At 33.9% G+C, this 27,287-nt stretch overlaps 1 protein-coding gene across 1 annotated transcript in view; it reads right to left on the reverse strand.

Annotated features, from left to right (window-relative positions):
* Positions 1-27,287, reverse strand: part of LOC119839090 (dystrophin-like) — a 92,950-nt gene that overhangs the window by 7,019 nt on the left and 58,644 nt on the right. The window contains exons 37-38 of the mRNA XM_038365282.1: positions 5,581-5,669; positions 1,747-1,845 (exon numbers count right to left, since the gene is read on the reverse strand). Of these exons, the coding sequence (XP_038221210.1) occupies positions 1,747-1,845; positions 5,581-5,669 (188 nt within the window). The remainder of the gene's footprint in view (positions 1-1,746; positions 1,846-5,580; positions 5,670-27,287) is intronic.

Here is a 27,287-nt window from a genome sequence, read left to right on the forward strand (position 1 = left end):
GACAGATTCGAAATTCAAATGTAATATTTTTTTATAATTAAGTGTAACAGTATTTATGGCCAGACTAAGTATAAGTAAATACGCATTCGTTTATAACTGAATTTTTAAATAAATAACTTGCCGAAGAGACTCACTGTAATCGTTATATTTAAAGACTAAAAGTAATTAGAAAACCATTATTTTCTTCTTCGTAAGCTACAAAATGTAATAATCCCGCCGCAATCGTGAGCGAAATGTATAAATGTAAATGTAACTAACATCGGTTAACCGCACTAACTTCATTACAAAACCGGTGTTTTAGACAACAAGTTTATGTTTAGAAACGAAAAGTTCTCGAAATTTGTTTTAAAATCCTCTTATTGTCTGTATTCATTCCGCGGTTAGAGCGTTTCACACAGATCATATAAACGCATGTTGAAATTACACGTTAATATATACGTAATGAGTAAATGACTTCTTAAAAACCTCGTGTAGATGTTAAAGCTATAAATAGATGAATTCGCAACAAAAAATCTTTTGTTACAAAAAGTCGATAGGAGACAGGAAAAATTATTAGAATAATATTGTTATGAAAAGTGCGCAGGTTTTCTATTATTATCATGAGAGGGATAATATCGAAGGATTTGATTCAATTTAGTATAGAAACCATTTCGGAAGCCTTGTATTCGTCTGTTAAAGTGAGTTGCGTTTTTCAGAAAGTTTGTTTATAAAACACAAAACATAAACTTTAAAGTAAATCATAAAAACTCTACTGGAAATAATAAAAATAATTTGTCATCATGCTAAATTTAGTATTAAGAGCATCAGAGCGTCAAATAAAAACGTCACCCACTTAACAGCAATATAAACATTAAAGAAGTTAAAAAAAAATTGTTGTTTTAATATTAGCGTGGATTTAAGTTTCAGTTTGTAAGCAAAATCGCAGCGTCTCCGTCGTCCGTGTGAAATGGTGCGTCGTGGTACGGAACCCCACTGATTTCCATTCGCGTCACGTCTGTCTCATAAGGATCGATGGAGATCCCTCGCAAATAATAAGATTTGTATGACGCGCGCTCGTCGGCGGTAATGTATTATTTTTGCGTTACTTTTAATAGAACTGCCAAATTTTCCGATAATATTGGCCTTTTTGAGATTTTTTGGCACGTTCTTTTTTGGTTATTATAAATGGTGAAATATCTCTGTTTGTTTGTTATGGTTTTGCGTCCGAACTGATGGGCTGGATTGCATTGATTTTTAAAATATATTTGAAACATATTTCTGACGTAACGTTCTCATTTGGACGCATCTGTCTGTTGTATCACAGATTTGAAACAAACATCTTTGTTTAATTACTTATTATTATATAATAACTTGATAACTTTTCATCTGCTACAAAACATCTCACGTATACAGAATCTATAACTCATAAAACAATTTCCGCAAACTGTTCGAAAAATGCTCCAAAACCATCACATTACGTAAAAAGTCAATTAAATACACCTCAACGTTTACTCTAATCGGTGAGGGAAAACGTGGTCAATGAACAAGACCAAGAATTAAAAGTTTACGCTATGTGACATCTGCTATATACACTGGGAAGGGTGAGGAAAAGGAAACGGACCTCCGGCTCTCTCATTTATCGTACGAAACGCAATAAATAGCACGTTACTGTTTCACGCCTCCTGTGGGGGTGTGGTACTTCCCGATGCGAGCTGTCCAATTCTTGTGAAAATCACTCATAACATAGAACAATAAAAGTATACTGACCTTCTGTTTGTCGAGCTGCTGCAGGATGTCTTCCACGTCGCCCACGGCGACCGGCTGCGCTCGCAGCATGTCCACTTCCACTGACACCCAGTCGCGGATCTGTTCGTAATTCTTACATTTTTTTATTTGTATAATATAATTTAAGATCTAAGCACTAACAAAACTCTTTTCTTAGCTAAAAAATAGTCTGTTTCATACTAAATGATTATCACTATATAGTACAAAACAAATCACCTTTCGCAGTCTGTGTGTCTGTATGCTTAGATCTTTAAAATAACGCAACAGATTTTTATGGGTTCTTTTGTAATAGAGTAGAGATAAAGTAAAGGGTTTAATAACATCTATTAAACTACTCCGCATTTAACGTGTGCGAAGCCGCGAGTAAAAGCTAGCGAAGTGTAAAATAAATTATGTATGTACAATAATGAACTTATATATTTGGGTTAACCCTATGATGGTAAAAATGTTTATATTTGTATGTTTATTGTTAAACCTTATGGAAAGATTTGGACTGAAATAAATTAAGTGTATCCTCACTCATACTATGAAACGTCTTAGTTGATTTATTTAATATTTGTAAAGCCGGAGAGGTCAACTTCATTCTAAGTAACTGAAATGCTCAATTTCCCAATTAACATTGAGAACATAAAACAACACCTGATAACTTCTATTATTTCTCAAAACAATAAAACAAAACCTGCGTTACCAGACCTACAATTGACAATAAAATCCTGAAATACATAACACCAAATATCTTAATCAAAAAGGGCGAATCATCGTCCCATTACTTGGGCTCCTCGAGCGCAGTTTCGGCGGCGATGTGGGCCGAAAACAATATTCTGTATCGGCCGGATCCGATCGATCGGAGCGCCGACGCCAATCCCGATACTGATTTATACAACAAGTTTTCGGTTTGATGTACAGTTGCGAGATGTTGTGGGGAACGCTACTGGCGCACACAGCGCCATGCGGAGCGTGTTGTGACGTAATAAATTGCTAACTAAGATTCTGTGTTAATGTTAAGTTTTATTAAAAAGATATTAAATAATCTGCCCATACATCTTTAATACACGTATTTATTTCTTAAGTAAAAGATATGTAATATCTCCATCTTCTTTTTCAAATAAAGGAACTAATAATACTATCGTTAGATTTTAATAAAAAGAAAAACATGAAAGTTTAAATCACGTCGACAGTTACTTTTATAACTGTTATATGTATGTGGTTATTATGTGGAGTCTATAGTTGAATATCGAACGACGTTTTCGAGTACATTGTTGCTTTTCATTGCCCCATCATTCTTATACATTTAAATAAGAAAGGAATGTACATGGAACTGAGATCGAATACTGAAACCGGCCGGAAATAAACCAACAAACCAATCACCTTTTAATATAAAACATTGCAAAATTACATCTTAGAAAAACAAAAAAATAACCATTCACATAATTAACCCGTTTAGAGCGAATTATGCGAGTAAACTTTATAATCATATTTTGCACAAATCGTCCTCAAGTGTAAGTTTTGTAACATTACTTTATACTTTAATATTGTTACAGATCCCACTATTTCCATCACAATCAACTTTACATCAACCTGCTCGAATTAAATTGACTCGGAAACACAACTAGTACACAAGACAAAAGTCATAAAAGTAAATAACACCCGATCCCGGCGGCTGAGATTGGTCTGCGTTACAGTTCGATCAACATAAACCCTTCTCCGGTCCGACCGAGACCTTCCCGAAGCAACATCGGCCGAAACGGCCGTTGGAGACCAACACCTAACCCGGTATTGTGTCATTCTGAGCAGATTTATGCTGGGTTTAACATACTGTTGGTAAGGGTTGTGACTTGTGGTATGTTTTATGAACGACGTCAATTATAGACAAGGATAAGAGATGTAATTTTTTAGTTTTAAATAGCGGTGACGCAATCTTTAGATATTGGAATGATATAAGGTATAGAAAAATTTGATCATTACACAATAAGCTCTATATTTATAAAAATAATATGTATGAAAAATTTGTAACTCACTTTACCCGTTCGACCGAAGCCGCGGGCAACAGCTAGATTGATTTATTTCTTAAAAAGTTATATTTTTTTTTTTGTAATTGCATTGCCCAGCCCACGTATTTGATATTCGTAAATGTATTATTTACTTTAAACATTGACCTTGTGTATAAAATAAACACGTGTAAAATAAACTAAATAAAAACAATACAAAAAATCTAGTTAAATCTTGTCTAAATTCTCCGATCTAACAAATAACCGTCTCGCTTTCGCAGCCCCTCCTCACCCGTATGTTTCCACGTCAAGTGTATGAGCTGGCTGAATGCTTTCGGGCGGCCATTTCAAGGGTGAAGGTTACGCCGTTCCGAAGGTTCCATGGTTTAGATTAAAAATATATTGATAACGTTGCGTCTTTGTTCAGATCTTTGTGACTGCAATATCATTGCTTTGTATACGCTCGCTGCCCGGCTTTGTGTGGACTAAATTAAATTAAATTTTATTTATTTATTATGAATTTGAAATACGCATATTACGGATATGTATGAATGGCTAAGCGAATAGAATACAATTATTGTAATTATAGTTTTCTCATGTCACAATTTTAACCGACTTTAAAAAAATAATTGTTAAATTCGACTGATTTTTATTTCGTGTTCCTTAAACAAGTTGCTTCAGTTTTTCAAACAGACACATTAGCTGTTGCAAGTCTAGATTTACGTAATAAACTCTTTACGAGCGTGTTTTCTTAGTGTTTCATTTAAAATCAATAAAATAGCAATCTTCACAGCAGCCCTTTTGAATTTAAGTAGGGTTTAAAATGGGTCCAGTATTTTCTGAATAAATCTGAGACCAAGGAATTGAGTAAAGACAGGTTCGGGCTTATTGAATTAATTTCGTTAGGCCTTTGTTCGGTGCGCAGCGCGCTGGGGGCACACTGGGCATTTGTTATTCATATTTGTTGATTAACATTTATCATTTTATATAGGACTATCTGCGCCCCGCGGTTTCACCCGCAGAAGTCCGTATACCGTAGGAATATCGGGATAAAAACTTGCCCATATGTTATTCCAGTTGTCCAGCTGTCTACGTACGAAATTTCATTGCAATCGGTTCAGTAGTTTTTGCGTGATTTCGCATTTATAATATTAGTAGGAAGGATAATTGTACCGCTTGCTAATTGTCATTTGGCATTTTGAACACCAAAATTTACGTCAAGAATGGTGTAATTCTTATACATTATTCGTCATTTAATAGAGAAATATTTTAATTAACAGAATTTATCAGGAACCCGTGAACCGGTCACGGCCTCTAGTTTTCTTGCTTTATCACTAGCATAAATTTTTAACAAATTGGTTGAAAACATATTAATATACCTGTTCAAAATGAAACTTTTCAATTCTGTAATGGTTTATAATAGCCAGCGTCTAACTATTATGCAATGTTTTCCTGCATTTTCACATAGCTCGCGATTTCTATACACACATATTATTATGATATTTAAATGTAATACGATTTAGATTTTTCCAATATTAAATATATAATTAATCTTGCAGCCCAGTGTGCCCCGAGGCTCGCCGACCACGAAGGCTCGCCGGACTCCGCCGGAGGCTCTCAATTGAAATGTAACACTTGCACCGTTTCGTCGCGTCTTATCTTTTGAATACGCAATCCACAATTTTGTAAATCAATTGAATTATATCCCACGAGAACATCGCGTCGTGTTTTCTGTGGCTTGTTTATATTCACAAGATTTTAGTTTTAACCTTGATTCAATAATTGTAAATTGTTGCTAATGATAACTTTATGTTTGTTTTATTCATACCTGCAAAACGCTGGTGTCGAAGTTAGCCAAGAGCGCGGCGGGCGAGCCCTGCGACGAGCGCCGCCGCGACCCCACCCGCGCGCTTGTATCTGTGACAACGAATAAACAATTTTTATTTACAAATAATATACTCATTTATTTGTTCAATTACTCTTATAGAAGGGAGAATGGACGGTGGGCATAGATTGCCTATCGGAAAGTAATTTAAAGATAACTATTATATATATGAAATTAAAAGTAACATCTTAAAATAAAACATTTATTTCTTAATCAAAGATTTCATGAAGAAGTCATTATGAATTTACATATAGAAGTTATTTACATCCAGTTCGGAGCGCAGTATAAGAATTATCTTATTATTATATAAAGCAGTAATAATTAAAAGTATGAAAGATTTGTTAGCTTACAACAACAGCTATAATTCAGAAAAAAATATTTTTATCAATCGAAAATAATAAAGTTTTGCAATTATTCGTATATTAAGCGCTTAAAATGCTAAAGGCTTCTTACATAGTTCTCCCGAAGAATTCAATAGCGTCTTATTATAGATAATTTAATTTCGCAGAATATTTTGTATTCATCATTTCTTGGCTATGTCTTAGATACTATTCAAATGTGCTATCAACTGTATCTACTTTGAGAATATATTTGTCTAATTTAGGTCAAAACAGAGCGACAGATCAAGAGGTGTGTGGTCAACAAATAGTTAACTGCGGTGTGAAAACGCGAAGTACACACAAAAGTAATTCGTGAAATGAAAACTCAGTCAAATAATTCAATGGAATCAACGATTCACACGAGTTGTAAATATTAGTTTAAGCATATTTTACTTAAAAGGATTTAAAGGTAGGGAAGTCCGAGTCAATTCGGAAATAAGCAACTATTGTAAAATTTCTGCTTAAAGCTGAAGAGTTTGTTTATATAAACGCACTAATCTCACTACTGGTCCGATTTGAAAAATCATTTCAGTGTTAGATAGCCTATTTATTGAGGAAGGCTATGTACCACTGGCGAAGCCGGGGCGGACCGCTAGTGTTTTAATATTTGAACAAGGAAAAAAGGGCGGGTTTTTATAATCCTGTTCGATTAATCGATAACAAAATTAGTATCACGACAAAGGCTCGTGTACTTTTCCCTTTGAAAGGAATAAATCAATATAATGGATATCATATAAAATCAAAATAAAACATCCACATAAAAATAACACTTAGGAGTGCTTCTTGTATTCCCAGAATTTCATAATGGTTAGAAGTAGAAATTGAAATAAAACATTTTCTTATTGAATCGAAAGCTTTTCTTAGAAATTGAGAACATCTTCAAAATAAACAAGGATATTAGGTACCTGATAAAAGTAATAAATATAGCATATAAATAGTACAAAAACATAAAAAGCAAGCTCTAATTTACTTGAAAAACTTTACAACTAATTTATTGGCAATAATTAAAGCACAAAATCGTCTTATAGGGAAATAGTTTCTCGTTTTATTCGCCAAAGTTTGCAAGACTGCGACTCGCCGAACAGAACCCGATGGAATTATGCAAATTAATAGTCATTTAGTTTAAACAGAGTTTAATGTTAAGCACTTCGCTTTCCTACATTATGTAAGTTTACTTACTTATGCATTAAATAGAAAATTAAAGGGAGCTAAGATATTGGGTTTTCTTGCAAATGAGATTGGACTAGGTAAAGTAAAAATACAGGACAAAAAGTTGATATTCTGAAAGTTAAGTGCCATGCCCCTCGATAGTGTGAGGCATGTAACATCTGTTTCTCAGTTATCTATATTATAGTATGTATAATCGATAGATCTATATTATAGATGTATAATATTATGATGATTATACATCTATATTATAGATGTATAATCGATATAATATGTATAATAGATAATATTATAGTATGTATAATCAGTTCTTAGTTTTTCAATTTTTCTTCTGCTAGCAAACATATCGTTTATAAATTAATATACAATTTCAGTTCCCTTGCAACCAAATTAATGAATGCTAGTAGTAATGTAATGAAAATAGAAAAGTTCTATAAAATATTAAGAAAAACACCAACGAAATGCTTACGTGAGATCAGCAGGGCGATAAATCCCTTAGCAAATATACATAGAAATAATTGAACTTATTATATTAGTATAGAAAGTAACAGAAACCGAACACGACCAGAAAGTATAACAGTGGCTGCCAGCCTCTAACAAGATTAACCCTTCGACCTCTAATGCGATTGCGATGTCTACTGTACAGTATTTCACTTCGCTCATAGCGCGACTTTCCCCGTATTTGTGCTGGTAATTTATGCGTTTTAATACTTTATTCATTTGTACATAACTTCCTATCAAATCTGAATTTAAATTATAAGACAAGTGAATAGAGGCTAATATTTGGATTTTGCTCTATGTTTTGCCGTTCATTTATTGCATTCCATAGCTTTAGTCATTTATACATTACGCATACACCGTTTCAAAATATTTAACTAATTCATTATGTACGAAGTTGAAAGTGAAAAAATAGTTTCCCATAGACTTAATGATAATGAAATAAAAATGTGGATTTTTATGTTTCTTGTGCATTCATTCAAAAACTGTTGATGGAATTTGACAATTAGTCTATAATCCAGATATAGACAGTATAGGATTGTCAAAAATTGCCGCGAAATCAACGCAGCGAAAGCTGTAGCTTTATAGCGAGTATTTATTTTAAATCTCTTTCTCGCGATACCGTAAGCCGACAAGCCATCAAACCGCAAAGCATTACAGAGGCTCGCTCCCGGTTAAGCCTCGCTAATCTGGCGAACCCTTCCACTAAGCATAGTCTACATAATCTCATTGGCATCTGAAGACATTTCTTTTATACTATTATAACTCGAATAATACTTTAATTAACTAGACTCCTAACGTATGCGCTTTTGAACCGTTGTCATGCCTTGTTTGCCACCGGAAAGCAGTTATATAGAGAAGATTCGGCACGACACTCTATCGAACTATACTAACTACAGTCGTATGAAAAATTTTAATTAATTTTTGACACTGTCATTCATAGTCAACGTGCATGTTCATAGAATATCGGTCAGAAAATCACTCGAATGTCAGTCAGTCAACAGTCTATCTGATGTCTGTTGATTTCCGGGATAAAGGACTGAATCAGTTTCAATGGTGACTGGAAGATAGTTCAAATATGGATGCTTCTTCCAAAATCATCCAGTTAGAAATCGAAATATAGATGAAATATTTTTGCATTATAACGAGACGTACGTGCGAACAAATAAATCAGAAAGCTAGAACATTAAAAATAATACAAAAATGCTCAACATCAGATAACAGATGAAATGTAAACGTATTTTTAAGTCGTTTAGAGGCGCAGGCCACAGGCACGATCCTCATTAGCGCAGGTCGGCAGACAAATGCGGAATACCATCCTATACTATGGTCTAGGAGCTCGCTAGCCTAATACACTATACTTCTTATATGTGTTATCCTTTTGTTATCTGTAGATGCCATATAATATCTTCCATATCTTTATAATATAAGTTTGAATTTGCTAATTAAGTACTCTACTCACTTTTACTATTTTTGTATTGGTTTATTAACTTGCTTCATCATGAAAGAATTCTTTAAAATCACATAAATCTTTAAAAATCACGATCTACACCACCAGCTCTCGCACTATGGTACAGTGCGGAAATTCGACACGGCTAAGTTTCACACTAACTGCTCTACACGTTACATAAACTTAGGTTTAACTTACTTGCCTAAATAATTCTACGATTTATCATATACGAGTATACCAGCTACGTACAGTAGTATTAATTTTCTCTTCGTTAAATCTCCGCGGGAATTCAATCGATTTTTGTTCTTTTTGTATTCCATAAGAAATATTTACAATTTAGTCTCATTTTTGAATTTTGAGTAGTATAATTATATATGTAATTTTGGTTAGTATTATAATCCGTAAAAACATAAAAAATAAACTAGATTTATTTAGTAATAGCTACCCACTTCTACCCCAAGGCATTATCATATTTTTAGTAAGTTTTTCCGGCTTTAGATTTTCCTTCTATCGAACTAAAAAAATCTAAAACATTTCAAATAGTAACTTTAACAATAACTTCATAAACACTTACAAAAGTAGACTTGTACAGATAGTTTTGAGCTGAAGTTATCCACAAGTATCAAATCCGAGTCTAGCTCAGCTCCTCGCAAAACTCGACCCCAAGTGTTTCACATTCTCTACTCTCACACGCGCCGCCCCGCGTCGGGTCCAACAACGAAAACTCGAATACGTTAAACAAATTCACTGAGACTCGTATTATTACATTTTCCCGAGGCCCGGATTAAAATTCCCGAGATCTAAGACATCGCTTCACAAGATTAACAACCTCGCCGAATTGTGCGCGTTACAGTGTCTCTCAGCCCTTTGACTGCACCAACACCGCGGGAATCGTGAATGTTGCTTGTACCACGAATAGTTTCATTATATACGCCTTTGTGGAGGCTTTGTGTTAAAATTCTCATCATACTATACATCCACATATATTATGACTTGCATAGGGGAAGAGACAAATATTTTATAATAATATTATTGAAGACTAGCTTCCCGCCCGCGGCTTCGTACGCCTCCGTATTGTTCTTACGTTTTCAACCTTCCCTGGTCTTATTAGAATGCATCAAAACCATGATTATAAAAATCAGATCAGCCATTCTCAAGTTTTAGCGAGACTAATGAACAGCAATTGATTCTTACATATAAGAAGATTATATTTGTCAAGTCGGCATTGGAAACTATCGAGACATAGCAGTCGAGTGAGTTGTTTGTGGCTAGGTAAATGAAACAGTCACACGAATAATCCATGCTAAAATGTTACATTCATAACAAATGATATTGACCTACTTAATTCCAAGCATACCATCAACCATGGGACACGATGGGATTACCGGTGTTCGACCTCTGACTCTAAAACCTCGCACCTAATTTCCTATACGCGTAGTAGAAAGTGTATGAAATATATAAACATGTGTATATCATTAAAAAAAATTGTTTTGTAGTACAAAACAATATGCGACATATATTATGCTGACTCTACGAACTAAAAAACGAATAAACTGTCCCCAACAAATATATATAAAGAATAAACATATCGTAGATTATTAAAGACATTAAATGCTAAACCAATATTTAAAATTCGCCGCCTGTAAATCCAATAAAACGTGTTCCGCAGAACATGGTTCGATTTAAATTCAGTAGAAAAGACAGTTTAAACAGCGATGCTTTTAGCGTAAATTGTTCGGACGGACCGATAAAGTATGTAGAGTATGCTAGTTGCTACCGGACCGTAAAGATGGTGGCTCACTGAGGTGCGCGTGGAGCTTAAAAATCTAGTTTTGTATAAAACAGTATCTGTTTTACTGTGTTTTTCATAAGCTCTTAGCGTCGATTGGTATTTTTATACATAAACTCAATACTATCTCTACTTAATTTGTCAACATTTTTAGAACGTCCAGTGCGTCCATCTGACCATTTAATATTATCACTCCATTACTACATTTGATTGAAATTTGAGTCTATTTGAATCAATTCACTCGAAGTATTTCAACGTATTTCTCTAAAGTCTAAGTATCAATATTCGTCTTTTTAGATATTATCACATCACTAAATGAAATATGCATCTCACTAATCGAGCGTACTTAACTACAAATACTAAGATGTTTTAAGTTAAAGCCCACAATACCACATGTTTTAATTAAATTGTGTAAATAAATGAACCCATTGTGCCTGAAGCTTTAAGCAACATTTAAATGAATCCCGCATTATCACAGCGCAGTTGCGAGCTGCGAGCACACTGCGTTACATTCGAGCACACTTAAGATACATCCCGCCTGTGTAAACTGTTGTTTTAATTAAACGCTTTAAAAACTATTTTACTTATATACTGCGGGAAAGAACTGCATCAACTGCCTCTCAGCTATGAGTTTTATATCTCGTATGTGAGGCGTTATATTTAGATTCATTATGATATATTTTGCATACACTTTAACTAAAACATTTAAGTTTGCAACAGTGCAAACAAACAAAGTTTTCTACGTTTGTTTTGAATCTAATAATTCAAATTAATACTTTAATTTTAATATACGAGTAACATTATCTTCCTAGAGAAAATCATTAACCAAAAATTATATCAATAGATACTACAACGGAATTAAGAAAAATAAAAGGCAACCCTAAGGCACGTTCTTCGTAAAATTTACTTAAAAAAAATCTCAAAGTAATTCAGTGAATATATTATAATCGAAAGCCTATAAGTATCCATATGATAAGCAACTCCAGCACCCGCCAGCGACCCCCACTATAAATAGACGACATGTGCCGACTCACGCCCTATTTGCTGACTCAGCGTCACATCACAGACCGACAACCTCATCTACCTTTGTGACAGAACCCTATCCTACTTATATATAGAACATATTGATTCATTAGTCGAATGAGCCCTCGTGTCTACCTGCACTTGATACATTTGCGGGTTAAGTAGTGTAATGTGTGGTTAGCATATGGATGGGTGACCGCCTTGTAGCAGAATTGTTGAACCCTACCGTCTAGCTAAGACCCACACGCATCGAGCATATTTTTACAATTTCGTCATTTAACTAACAGTGCAAGTTACACCTAAATTTAAATCAATTTTACCGCATACGAACAACACAATTTCCATCTTAAATATATCAATTTTATTACAAACAAACACAAGTTACCTGATTTGTACGATAAAGACCTACTAATAGGAAATTCTTAGACATTTCCCATAGCGTCAACCTTCTCTGGCGCCAAACAACACCTATAGGCATTTTAAGGTTATTCTGACATTTCATCGGATCGCCCTTTCAGCGTCATTGTCCCGCGATGACGTCACTAATGGCAACTTTACACGTTCCGCGACTGCTTTATGAGGTAACATTACTTATTTATAACCTTTTTCCTTGCTTTTACTAAATAGGTGTGCGTCTTTTGTATCCCTTAGGGTTTGGGACGTTACATATGTTTCACATATTATTCCTTGTCTATTTATACATACTTTATAATGTCTTCCATCTAGCAATTTGATTCGTATTTAAAATGCCTTGTATCAATGTGTTTATTTCTTGCTCAACTCCAATTATCAAAGTACTTCTTCGTCAAACATATTAAAAATAAATTATATTTCAAACATAATAACCAATAAAGTAGGTAATGGAAAGCGATACGTTATTGGAAGCGTGGAGCGCGCTAATCCAATGAGTTATTTTTCGTCATTCAGACGCCGTTGCCATGGCAACGCACAAATGACATTAAGAAAATGTGACATTAAATGCAATACAATTTGGATAACTTTCCCCAATAGGGAATTGTAATACATATTGATATAAAATGTTTTATTAATCGCGCGTCGTTATTTTATCACGCTAATATTATTAATGTAAAACTGTTTGTTTGGATGTTTGTCCGTCAATCACTCTGAAACAACGGAACGGATTATGATGACACACATGATATACAGACAGGGTTTGAACTGAATTGGGTGATAGGATACTTTTTATCCCGATTAAATGCTCCCTTGGGATAAAACAAGTACCTTGATATCCGGGCGGAGCCGGGACGAAAATTTAGAACCTTATAAGTATGTAAGAAATAGAATGGATTGGTTAACACTGTGTAGTATTTTTACAGGTATATAATACTTCTAGAGTAACTTGAATTTTTTTTAAACGAAAATTTCTATTAATTATGATTTAATATTATCAATCTACCTACTGAAATGCAGAATTATAACAAGTTTATCGTTTAACACAAACTCATGTCCCTTAAATGAGTGGTAAATACCGAAACACAAAAATCACAGAAAAGCAACTATATCTGTATCTCTTTTTATTTACAAATAATTAAAAATATCTCAATTCGCATCCCACAAACATGATAACAATTTTTCCTTTTGAAGACCGAGTTTTTAGATTCAAAAAATATTTAATTTCCATTCGTGGAATATGTTCAAATAAAAAGGGAGAGTAAATATTTGACTCTGGCAACTTGTAAAGGTTCCAGAGCTGTCCGTACATTTGCGTTATTGCGCCGTAATCTTGAGATTATCCCGGCATCTCTCGCAATGCCCCTCCTAACACTTCACATATTTAGATCTTACACTTTGATTAATATATAAAGGCAGAAGCAATGACTGTCAGGTTAAACCTGGGTTTGTTTGTAATAAAACGGTCTGCTGTACTTATTTATCTTCCAGCTCTCGGATTGCGGTCAAATATATATCTTATACCTTTAAACGAGCAATTCTTGTATATATATAATATATATATATATATATATATATATATATATATATATATATATATATAATTGGGATCTCGGAATCGGCTCCAACGATTTTCATGAAATTTAGTATACAGGGGGTTTCGGGGGCGATAAATCGATCTAGCTAGGATTTTTTTTTAGAAAATGTCATATTCGTGTTTTATTCGTGTTTTTTTTTCCTGACATCTATTGGTGAATAATAATACTATTTTGCTTCGTAGATAGCTGGACAACTGAAGTAACACATAGGCACTTTTTATACCGATATTCCTATACATATATATATGTCTTCTTAATGCACGTGTTCACTTAAAAATGCCTAAACGATCTTGGAAAAAACGCTTATAAACAATCTAACTTCACGAAATTAAACCGAGCAAAGCTCGGTCATCCAGGTGCTGACGTGGAGAAAAGACAAACAAACAAAACACACTTTCGCATTTTTTCTAGTATTATTTTCGGAAAGACTTTTAGTACTAACATAGCGAGGTATTAAAACGAGTTATCAGCAAACTCGTAATGAAATTTTTATCCAAATTTGTTCAGATTACATAGAGTATTAAAAATACCAACAAGGTAAAGAGGATTTGTGAGAATACATTCCCTAGAATGTGGAAATAGTTGACACTTAAGAAAACTACTATTGTTATAATATTCATATTTGTATGCAAATTTATTATTATCGATGATTCATAAACTTCTCCTGGATATAATAAATATTCATGAAATTCTTTGACTATAACATGAATAGGTAATGATGTAAACACCTACAGTCTAGAAATAAATAGTAATATATATTAATTGAAGAATGCTATAACATTCACGTATCTTATCACAAAGTATGCTACGGATTTTAACTAATAGAATAAAATACAAGTAAGAACTGTAAACATTATACAAATCTGTATAATTATGTATTCAAATTATAATTCCGTCACTCAAAATCATTGTCATTGAAAGCAGGAACAATACACAAAAGCTTATCCCTCGACAGCAAGTGTTAAGGCTTGTTGACGGTAATTGAATGGCCAAGCCCTCTGAGAATGGTCTTCATTACAGCGAGCCGAGCTACCCCTTCGAATCCTCTTATAATCGATTAGTATAAACCTACAATTAACTGAGCATATATTACAAAATTTATAAATGTGGATAAAATGTATAAATACCCCTATATGTACATATAGGCCCTACCTACCTATATATCTACCGGCCCTGCCTACCCGTTTTGTTTGTTTGTAAATAATCGTGGAATAATATGAAACTATAAAAGTATGTTAATATATTAAAACAAACTTTCAAAATAACTATACAAATCGTGTTGCTTTGAAGAATAATTTCGTCATTGTTATTCCCGTATTCGCATGTACTGTTTCGATATTTTTTGTATGAATTTAAGCAAATTATAATCACATAATATATTTGTACATAAAAGCACAAAATATCGGAGTATTTTATACAATTTAAGAATATGTAGAATACAAAATCGCATTAAATAAATAATATTTAAAAAATTTAAGACTTTTCAACAATTATAAACGAGATTTTAAGCGCATTATTTTATAACCCGACATTTCGAACACTTGTAAGGATGTGTGTGTGTGTTTGTTACTCTTTCACGCAAAAACTACAGAACCGATTGCAATGAAATTTGGTACGTAGATAGCTGGACAGCTGGAATAACATATAGGCAACTTTTGGCGGGTGAAACCGCGGGGCGCGCTAGTAAATAATATTTCAAGCATTGCCTGGCCAACGTAGCCATTCTACACACTGCCTTGACATTCCATCGAATACCCTAAGTACATAGATTTCTAGTATCATAAACAGCGCAAGTTCTACGTCGGGGCGGCAATAACAGTGTCTGCATTAACATAAGGTCAAACATCTCTCTGCTGCGAACAAAAGGTGTCTCGAGTGCCCCCTTCTCGGTCGTCACGTAAAATGTTTTATGAGACTAATATTCGCTTCTCAAATGCTTCTTCATTTCAATTTACTAATGTATTTTTTCCCTATCCATGCTAAACAGATAAAATGTAGGTAAAGGGTTGTCGGTTAGGGTACTTTAGATGCAGCCACTGCGAGATAAAAGTCGCAGTATAAAGCTTGTGTCGATAGAATTTGTGCTGAATACATGCTACCTATATAGTATTCCTTATGACTAGCAGTGGTCACTCCAACTAATTTTTTTTATTCATGAAAATGTGTTGAGTGTTTATGAATAGTCATACTTTTTTAAACAACCAGCGATTCGGAATCGACTTGATTGATTCTATACAGAAGAATCGACAATAAACTCGATTGTTACTTTTTTACTGGAAACTCGACCTTTTGTAAAATAATCCTTGCTTAGATCGTTAATTCGAACCCTACAGTGCTTTCTGTACTGTACTGCGTAATTGAATATCCCTACTGGTAAAACTACAAATATCCCAGTATTTTTACTCTACATAAGACTGTGGACTAGTGTCTCTTCTGAGTACGTAGATAGTAATAGATTTCAATAACAACCCTACAATGCACTGAAAGTTTTAAGTCCCCACTGGGAATAGAACTTTTAATTGTATCTATCTTTTAATGTTAAGAATATACTTGTGATATGTCTAAGCAAACGGCTGCGTAATTAATTAAAGACTACTTTTTATATACAACGTATAAATTCGGTTAATATGTACCGTATATTGCGATGTTTTTGTTTTTACTTTGCTATAAAATCGGCTCTTTAATCGATTTAAAATACTCATGAAATACAGCATTTCTAGCTGCTTTTGTTAAATTCTGTCAAAAATGATGCAAATATTCCTAATACGAGAACAGTAATCGTCGCAATTAGCTCAAACACCGCATTGCAGGGGCCGTCACTTGTACGGGATGTGTTGATGACTCTTGACTGCTTTCGAAAATTCCGTTATGAATAAATGAATGAATGAATAAACGACATGTGAAGACAATTATTGATTACGCCTCAATTGAATTTAAAATTTATAAGTATTACTTGGATGTGCAACGTCATTCAGCTTCTGTACTGCTTCTGTATGATTGGTACGGCTCCCACACCGGGTATGTCTACTTAAAGGAGTTTTTTTTTTATCAAAGTGCTTTGATCATCTTGGTTGTTTGTGCCCTATTCAATTAAATCCAATGTTTATTAGTAAAAATGTTAAATAGTCGATTTAAATATTTAAATAGCAGAATACTTCGCTTCTTACTTTACTTTACCAAACTTGCACAGATTTGAGACGATACAGCGAGAAATTACTTTACACGTATTAATGTATTTGAACATTCTCGTGCGGTTTGTTTAAACACAATTCTTGATTTGTTTTTTCATAGACGCTGAAACACAGCCTCATTTTAATAAACCGTGCGCTTACCACTGGGTCAAGGAAACGATAGATTAGTAGTCTCTATACGTAGTCTCTAATAAAAAAACTTTCAATCCACAAAAATTATTCGAAGTCAAGATTGCTTCAAGTTGACTCATATCGCCTGATACGAACCGACGTTATCTTAATTGACCGGAATCGAACCCGCTGCCTCGAGCTAATCATGATTTATTCAAAAGTCACGTGATCGCGTGTTCGCTCGCTTTTTTTTTTAATTAGCTTCGTGCGCCCGGAAGGAGTCCCAATTTTGGCGATTTAACTTTTAGACCATTCAGTTTTTATGTATGTACGTGTTTATTTGAATTGCACAGAGCTTGATTATACATAAATTTATTTACAAGAAATCAATACTGACTGTTCTTATTAATAAAAGAAAAAGTTTCGAATATGATATGTGATACACAAAAATATGTACTGTTAATGTAACTTATTTCATTGACCGGTCATATAATGCAAGCTCAATAATAAAAATATCAAACTACAAAAATATGATGAACCAACAAAAATAACTATCGGTGGGAATCGAACCCCGCAATAAAGTTGGCAAACGACTGCAGAGGGCAATAAAAAGCACACGGCTAGTTTATGACGGCGGTATATCATAACCTCGAAGTAGTCACTGGTGTGACTAGATACATCTCTCTTTCATTGTGCCTGCTTTTAGGAGCTGTGTCGTGGTAAGTGACCCATTGTCAATGTGTTTGACAGGCCACCATAGTCATTTATCTCTTTCTCATTCTTATTAATTTATATGCATCGTGCTACTTTATTATGATACAACGCATACATATTGCCGAGCCGTGGTAGCTGAGTGATTAATACCTTGGACTTAAATCAATTATTCGGTGTACTAAGACCGTACGAGCGCGCAAGAATTGAATCGGTTTTTCTATTTATCTGCGCATTATTCACATCACGCTGAAGGAAACTATCGTGAGGAAACCGGCATGTCGATGAATCAATTTTCCACGACATGTGACATCTACCAACCCGCTGTTGGCCGTCTTGGTTGAGTTTTCAATCCACAAAGGAGGCCTTTGACCGCAGTGGGACCCAAATATATGGGCTGATTGATTTGTTGATTTCATTGCTATAGTATTCACTAATAGATTTCGATAAATTATTGAATGATTCTTATTTTGTTTCAGGTACCTACTGTGACTTGTCTATCGGAGTTATAAGACGAACGAAATCCGAAGGAGACAAACACAGTAAATCCTTTGGACACAGATGTCTAACCCTACTTGGTCACACTTAAAAGATCATCGATCAAAAAGTGAAATGCACCTACCCTATCTCCCACACCATTATTTCGGGCCACTTTGTGGTTGCAAATGATGATAACAGCTGGATTTATAATTTATTAACACTGACATTTCAAAGTTTTTATTTAATGGTTGTATCACAGATGCCCCTGTCATTTGTCCCTCGAAAACATATGAAATTTCCTATTCACGGCAACCACAGATCGTTTTAATTATATTTTTATAATTATAATCTTGTTTCGATACTAATATTATTTATGTAATCCTTATTGGTTAGTTATTATTACTTTTGAAGCAACCAGACTAACTCCTATTCTTAAATTCTTCTTTTTTTAATTCTACTCGTGGTTGGTCATGAAATTTGCCAACGAAACATAAAATGATTGTTTTAATATAAAATGATCTCGAAATAGCCGAATGCAAATGAAAGCGCCTAAAGCCGTTTGCATCAAATTATTCGAAACCGCAAAAAGCAATATATAAATCGAAATTTGTGGATTATCAAACTTTCCGGCAAACCGTATGCATATTTGTATAATTTCATCATATCCGGTGAAATCTATAAATATATAACTCAAAGGTGACTGATTGACTGACTGACATAGTAATCTATCAACGAACAGCCCAAACCATGGGTCGGATCGGGCTGAAATTTGGCTTTCAGATAGATATTATGACATCCGCTAAGAAAGTATCTTGATCAATTCAACCCCCAAGGAGATGAAATAGGGGATGAAAGCTTGTAACATTAAAACGCATTAAGATCGCGCAAGCGAAGCTGCGGTCAATAGCTAGTTAGCTTACATATCTTGAAAGGATAATAATGTAGTTTGTAAAAATCCTAGCAGTATATATTGCTTTCTTAATTATTGTAACTCGATCAAAACAAATTATGATCACAAGAAAAATTAACTCTTCAGCATTCAAAACAAAATTAATTAAAAGTCTAATGTATTATCTAGTTTAGTCCAGTTATTCGCACTAAAAATAACTCCACGAAACGCGTACAACGGGTAAAATAATATCAATTTTCTTAAAGTTACGTGAAATACCTTAGCAGCTATATTTTAAAGACACCCCACGGCCCAGACGCTGTCCATAAATATTCGGATAATAGAAGTCAAGGGGTTCAGTCCCTTTGCCGCCATCCACAAACACATGCCGTAGGTATTCAGCTTATAATAACGTTTAAAATGCGGCATTATGAAATGTTTTAAAATATTTGAAATGAATGGATATGATAAGAATATGTCATGTTCAATTTTATGTATTTTTACAAATTGTCAAATTAATGCACGGCTGACGGTTCATCCTTGCGTATTTTCCTTAACCTTAGCGTTTCTTTAATTTACGCCACACGTTCTGAAGTATTCCAAACGTCTGCTTATTTTAGTATAATGATGAATAAAATAAACGTTAAGTTTCTGTCTAGAAACTACTTTCTTATAAAAATGAAATGAAATTAAAATATATGAAATTCATTTAATCAGTGTTCGCTTTTTCAGTTTCAAGTTATAATAAAACAGTTACTTGTTTTAGGCTTAATCTTAAAACCTTCGCAAGCAGGATACAAAACAACACAGTTGTTTGTTATACTTATTCTTGAAGTGTCAAGTAAAACAAATACTTTACGATATTTGTTCTCTCTTCCAGTGTAAATTGCGACACTTCGTCTTCGGAACGGCACGACTCACAAAAAGTACAACGGCTGATTGGAGCTCGAGCGCTCTTCTGACAACGATTTAACATTTTATTTTATTTCTATACAAGTTAGAGTGTAAGCTAGTTAAATAAAGAGGGATTTTTCCCCCGAGTGGTGAGGGCCACTCGGCATTCTCCTGCAATTTGCGAACGCCGTCCACTCAACCCGTACTCACAATGAATACTCAACTTAATCACCTTAACATTACACGCAAGGATAATATAAGAATTCTTTTGCAAATTTATTTAAATTAAAAATGTTTTTATTCTAATAAATTGTTTGGTATAATTTCCTGATGCGGTATTCGTTTGTAAAATGTGTGTCTAAAGCCTTAACCTACTTTTCAAATCGTGCTATTGACGAAATGTGTACTATTTTTGGATGTTACATTTTCATCAAACTTTTAGCAATTTTGGCGCAGTCTAGGGTAAAAATAAATTAGAACTTGAAAGTCATATAATACTTTGTGTCGTACCTAAAATAGAGATGGAGAAATAGATTACGTAAAGCACTGAAACTTAATCTTAATGTATAGAATAAATAACGAAATAAAATAAAATAAAGGGTTAGATCTAATTAAGTCCAAAGCGTATTGTCAGTCAAGACACACGCCAACTTCCACACAACTGCAAACAAATCCCCGCTGGAACTCCACGAGTAAACTGTATCTCGTTCGGTTCGAGCGAAAGTTTCTGACTTTTTCAGTGGATAACGCGATGACGTCATCGAAAATAACGACAAGTTTTACAACGGTTTAAAACTCAGGTGGCATTTAACCATCTTTAAGAAAGAGAATTATTTCAACATGTGGAATTTATATAGGAATTTATTTTCTTCAAAACAAATACATAAATTGATATAGAGTAACATGTGTATTTCTTGATTTTAAATTTTTGTTTGATTAATTCATATTTTCTCGTTATCTGTTAAATCACCATTCATATGTAAACTTTAGAGTTTTTTTATTTTATTTAAATTAACCGTACTTAATTACTCTTGTTACCTATATAACTACACCAATGCGGTTCATTGGCCCAGCTACACTGTATGCATGTAAGTTAGAAGTAAATAATAATATATAACAGTATATGTAAATCCTAAAGTCATTCTAAACGTTGGGTTAATTCTTTAGGCGCAAAGATTCTGTACAATGTGCTGAATGTCAATGTCGCTTGGGTATGCAGACTTGTAACGTGAAACGAATCTAATTTAGTGTAAATTCAGCGTACATATAATTAAGGTTATATAATTAGGAATGACAAATATTCAAGGTTTTTAAATATTGTTTTCTTTTTTTACTATCAAATTCAGTCGCCGTTTTATTGAATATATTTGCTCCATAAAAATCACGAGCACGCGTTTAAAATCACGAATACTGTTTTGGCAGAATTTCAGGCCATTCCGCATAAAACAAAGTTATTCGCCGCCACATAGCGTGCAGTGATACCGACATAAATCACAACAACAAAGAAATTCCTGTCAAACGCACACCATACGATAACAGACACAATACCTTAACAACTCTTTCTTAAAAACACCCTGAAACTCACAAACTCACACACACAACACGGCACAAGAATTACGATCGAAACACGTGGTTTTAATTATAAGAAAAATTCACCCCACGTCCGCCCGCCTGAGACTGTAGGGTCAGACTAACGTTTTAACGAGAGGGAAATTTTTCCCCCAGGGCATCCGTCTCTATCCAACTTTTAGGACGGTATATGTCCCTTTCGCTCTACGCTTTCCCGGCCTTTCAATGTGTCCATTGACGCTGCTACAGGATGTTTTCTTTCAGAGTCGTCGCTTCGTAATATATTTCCGATTAGAAGGGTGCTATCACTATATGAAAATGGATCGTACGTGGGAAGATAAAATGACGACTTTAGCTTAATGCGTCGAGAGCATGGTTGTATCATGCACTGTTAACTGCAGCTTCCGTTTTTGTTTTGGTTCCATTTTAATTTCTGATCTACATCTAGAAAATATGACATTTGTAGACGCTACGGTACCGTTATAAGCCTCTACGTTACGCTGTAGAGACTCTACGGTTTTTTCAGTTGTGCTCATAACTTTCAAAACTAATAAATTCAATTTGAAGAAAAATTGCGTACTTATTTAATTACCTATATAAAAATCATTAATGTAGTTGTTTTTTTTTATACAAAATTAGGCATAAATTTCAAAGTCGGTTATTGTTATTTATTACAGACATTTATTATTTATCTCGCTTCATTATCTTCATAGAAGCGTAACGTACAGGACATGAGACTCAAATCCTTTCATATTTTGATTCATCAATAAAACTTGGGCTCTACAAAAGCTCTACACACAAAAAGCAGTAGAGCAAGGGCGGACACCTCAGTCGCGAGCCCTTCAGTGTCGCTGACAGCCCTGAACAAGGCCCTTGTCCCACCCTAGGCTTATGGGATATCGTACGCACTGTTTGGTGATTTTAAAGATAGGTCTGCCACTTCATCAGTAACAAGAGACGGTGTCGTGGAAATCAGCTTATTTAGCCCAGCATATAAACTGTTTTGAAATGAACGATAATTGAATGAAGAAATAAGATATGTCAATATCATTATTGCTTTTTAAATTTTTTTTACGGGATATTCAAAATTATTAGTCCTATGAGTTAATCAAATAAAATAATTTAACATAATTCTGTCAAATTAACTGACGGATAAGCGAACCACGGCCTCTACAGAACATCATCTTTCTTGTCACAACTATTATTAAAACGCGCTTTTCAGCTTTCCATTGCATGCAATTCAAAAATAGTGCTTCAAATGATAACTAATATGAAATGAGCTTTGCTGCTTCTGTGTGGAAAAAATGCCTACGCATTAGGGTATAGTGATCTAGTCAATAGAAATTTGAAGCTATAAATAAACTTTTTAAGAAATTAAACTGTTAAAGAATACCTAGTGTATCATACGTTATATCATCTAATCTCTCAAATATTTTTCCTAACCAAAAAAAAAGTGAAACTTACGAAAAATATGTAAATTTTATGACACCAATTTCACCTTAATGCTGGTCTTGCTATATGATATGCCGTCAATAGGCGAACATAAAATTTCACTGCGCTCTTCTGATAGGTGAGGGTGACAGGTTGCAGGGTGATGGCAGGCGTTATAGTTTAGTATGAAATTATAGATTCACACAGACGTATTTTATTCCCATACTAATCTTACTTTTCATTCAAAAATATCAATAGATATAATTTATTCCATCTTATAAATGGTTTTATAAATTTATATTTTGACGACATAATACTGATGGTTCTGTAATGTTGCTGTGATGTTGCTATAACATAATTTTGATAGAGCTACTTACCATAAATGTCATATGGTATATAATATACCCAAAGAGGTAAGTAACTATTATAGTATAACATACAATGATATCAAAAGGGGAAAAAGTAATGTGTATATTTTTGTATTCCCAAGCAATGATAACAATAAATCTCTCAATGTATGTTTAATTTGATTTGATCGATAGTTACTCTCACATTTACAATATTAATATGGACGGTTTAATCAAATCGTAACGACGCCACGACACCGGCACGACGCTAACAGATGACGACTGTTCACGGCTTGTCGCTCTTTAATTAAACATCTGAATGTGTAATCGGTCCGCGGACGGTTTTATACACTACCGTCACTTGTTTGTTTTTCATATTATGCTTTATACCAAACGCAATTACACGAATTGCATTTAATAATAAATATTCCAAGAATGCAACGCAACCTTTTTATCGTTTTACTATTAAACTATTATACCTACTTTTTTTTAAAGCAGATATTTTAACATGGAATACATAATTATGAGAATTTTAATATCAGAAATCTTTAAAAATCAAAGTGACGTATCCCTTAGAAAGGAAAGTCTCAAATATAAAACCTATAACAATTAGCCTGTGTTTTGTGGAGGCTGTTCATTAGCTCACAAGCTAAGAGTTTTCGATAACGCTCTCTATTGCACCCACAACTTGTGTACACCGAAGTCAATGTTGCATAAACCCGGAGGCTGCAATATGTCTTGTAAACGATAACCACACGTAAGCCTTATAGACTGCGTAATGAAGTAGAGCGAGAGAACAAGATGTTATGTGATTGTATAATGTAAGATTCGAAATTAATTAATCCTATCTCCAGCCTATTTTATGTGATATGGTGTGTGCATTTATTTCATTTAACTGAACAGTTTATTTGAATCTATATTATGAATACAATCAAGAGTGCGCCAATTTGGATTTTTATGTTATTAAAGTCGTTTGAAACACAGATCAACGAAATCAGATACTTTTGTCGTTATTTCTGCTATATACTTTTCTTCCTAAACGTAATTCCGCATAAACAAGGTTAAGTAAAGTCGGATATTTTATGCCTTTTGATTTCATTTATTAATATAAATAGGAGCACATTTCACATCCTTCAGGTTGACAGCAGAGCGTTGGAATTCTTAGTAAGGGCAATACTTAGCAATAAAACAACTTCGAGTTTGCAGGCGAACGAATAGAAATTGTAGATAAGTGCTACAAATGTATTCCAGCTTTTATAGAAAACTACAGATAAAAGCATTCCTTTCCATTATTATAATATAAGATTTTAATTTATATATTTTATTCATACTGTACAGCAACGTGATATCATAGAATTATTAATATATTATGTAATTATTATTCGCATAAATCAAATCAATTTAGAAACAGGTGCTGACTCTTCTCTTTAAAAAGTTCTAGTTCATTTAATTATAAATTTATACAAACTGTATAGATTATGCACATCGGATCCTAAATTGCACCTGTACAACAAATCCCATTTAAATTCCAGAGCATTCGGTCGGCGTCCGGAGCTATTTGTAGGAATTCGCCGAAATATTCATAAAAACCGTTTTAGTATCCAAGGCGCTGCGCTTCACCTCCCTTGAGCCTCCCGACTCCTTCCCTAATCCCACAAAATTGAAATTGATTCGCCAAGCGATTTATCGTTTCTATCTACTATAACCGATCTAAATTATTCGAGGATATTGGTGTTAAATTTATCAGTTAGCGATTTAAGCACTTATTTCTCATTACACAGGCGCAACGAGGAGGCTAGTTCTTTACTAATTTTCAATTTATATATTCAAACATTAATGATTTGATATATGCAGGCATTGTTAAGGTAACTTTTTATGACGTAAGAAATAACGCACAACTTGAACATTTTTTTAAATTATGAATATCACTTCCATAAGTGATCTATTCCCGGTTCGTTTCACATTATTCGAACTGGCGAAGCAAGTGATATTAAGACCATTCCACGTCTCTCCCCTACGCCTACTAAACTAAAGGAATTGCGGCATTCCGTTGCAATATAAAAGTTTCCTACAAGGCCCCCAACTCCTATTTGTTTAGTTATTTGACACAACCGTAGCATATTTCCTCATTTAAATCTCGGTTAAACGATGTTGGAAGTATTCATGTTTAAACATCACTTTATGAATACGAACGAAGTCCACGTTTATTGTGTTAATTTTATCCTTAATTATAATGCATATGCATAATGCGAGGAACCGTGACGTTGATTTTTAATGCATTTTTATCAAAGCCTGGTTATCTCAAAGGGGACTAACTAGATTTTGCTATAAAACGATTAATAGCAGATTAAAACCAGAGGCATCTTAAACATGTAGTAGCATAATGATACACATTTAATTCATGTAAATACCACCTTTGTAGGTTTGATAATAGTTAATAGGTGTTTTAATTCTTTGTAACGGTCAATAACTCGCATTATATATCATTTATCTAAAGTAAATAATTAGTTACAAATATTTCCTGCCCGAGGAAGCATCAAGTTAGAGTAACGACACATACTACGAAGTCGCGGGACCGCCTGGCGACTGAACTTATTAACTTTCTTATTTACGACGCCGAATATGGCCCACATCCACACTTTAAGCATATCGTTAAGGGTCATCTAGGATTCCACTTAAGTTAGTTTGTATATCAGTGAAAGCATCACAAGTGACTTAAAATTCAATATGTTGTAACATATCTTTCGCCAGTGTTTGGTTTTGAATACTAAAATAAACTCTATGCACCAATAACAATTATTTTTAACAAAAATCACCCGACCTCCACATTGTCAGAATTAGACAAAATTAAAATGGGACCCTTTGGAGGATCCGGGACGGCTCTTTAGTGCGGCGTCCAGGGTTCGATTCTCGGTAGCAACACAAAAAAAATTTCGGTCTAGCAAGACACAGAAGGCTGATCCTAGTAGATAACCTACTTGTCCATAACGGAAATTGATCAGTCATACTTGTCTATCATCTGCTCCATATCCCACTAGGGGATACGGACTTTACTTTTACTTTCTGTTGAAAATGCAATATCTATGGTATATGGTATATCATAATAGTGTCCACTGCTGTGTTGATGCAGAGGTCTTATATGTACCTTCAATAAAAACATAAACGAAAATTAATTATTAGAGTTCATATCGGTACTGTTATATTAGAATGTAATTATTAATTATTTCATTAGTTTTCATTATGTTTTCTTTTAGTTGTACATATGAGTAGTTATAATACGTTTAATAACTACGTTAAAGTAAATACAAATATTCCGGGAAAATTTTAATTGCGTATATATCATATCACGTATTAATTTTAATAACGAGATGAACAGGGGTCATATTAATTACAGACAACGTAATAAGTTCGCAAAGGAATTTCGGATTGGGATCTACTACACCTCAGATGATGTGCGAGTATCTGTACACAAAGATATGGCGATCCGGCTTCGCTCAACTTATAAGGTAAGTCCACTTACTATATAGTAGGATCTGGTCCAGAATAATTGATTAATAATAATAACCTGCCACATTGGTGATATAGGAATAACAGTACAAACTATGTTACAGCGTCCCCTAACACTATCATTACCCATACCGTTGTAGATATTAGTTGTTTAATATGTGCTAACACATAACATAAAACAATTACATAATTATATAATATAAT

The sequence above is a fragment of the Zerene cesonia genome, unplaced genomic scaffold (genome assembly GCF_012273895.1).
Source record: "Zerene cesonia ecotype Mississippi unplaced genomic scaffold, Zerene_cesonia_1.1 Zces_u008, whole genome shotgun sequence".
Classification (NCBI taxonomy): domain Eukaryota; kingdom Metazoa; phylum Arthropoda; class Insecta; order Lepidoptera; family Pieridae; genus Zerene; species Zerene cesonia.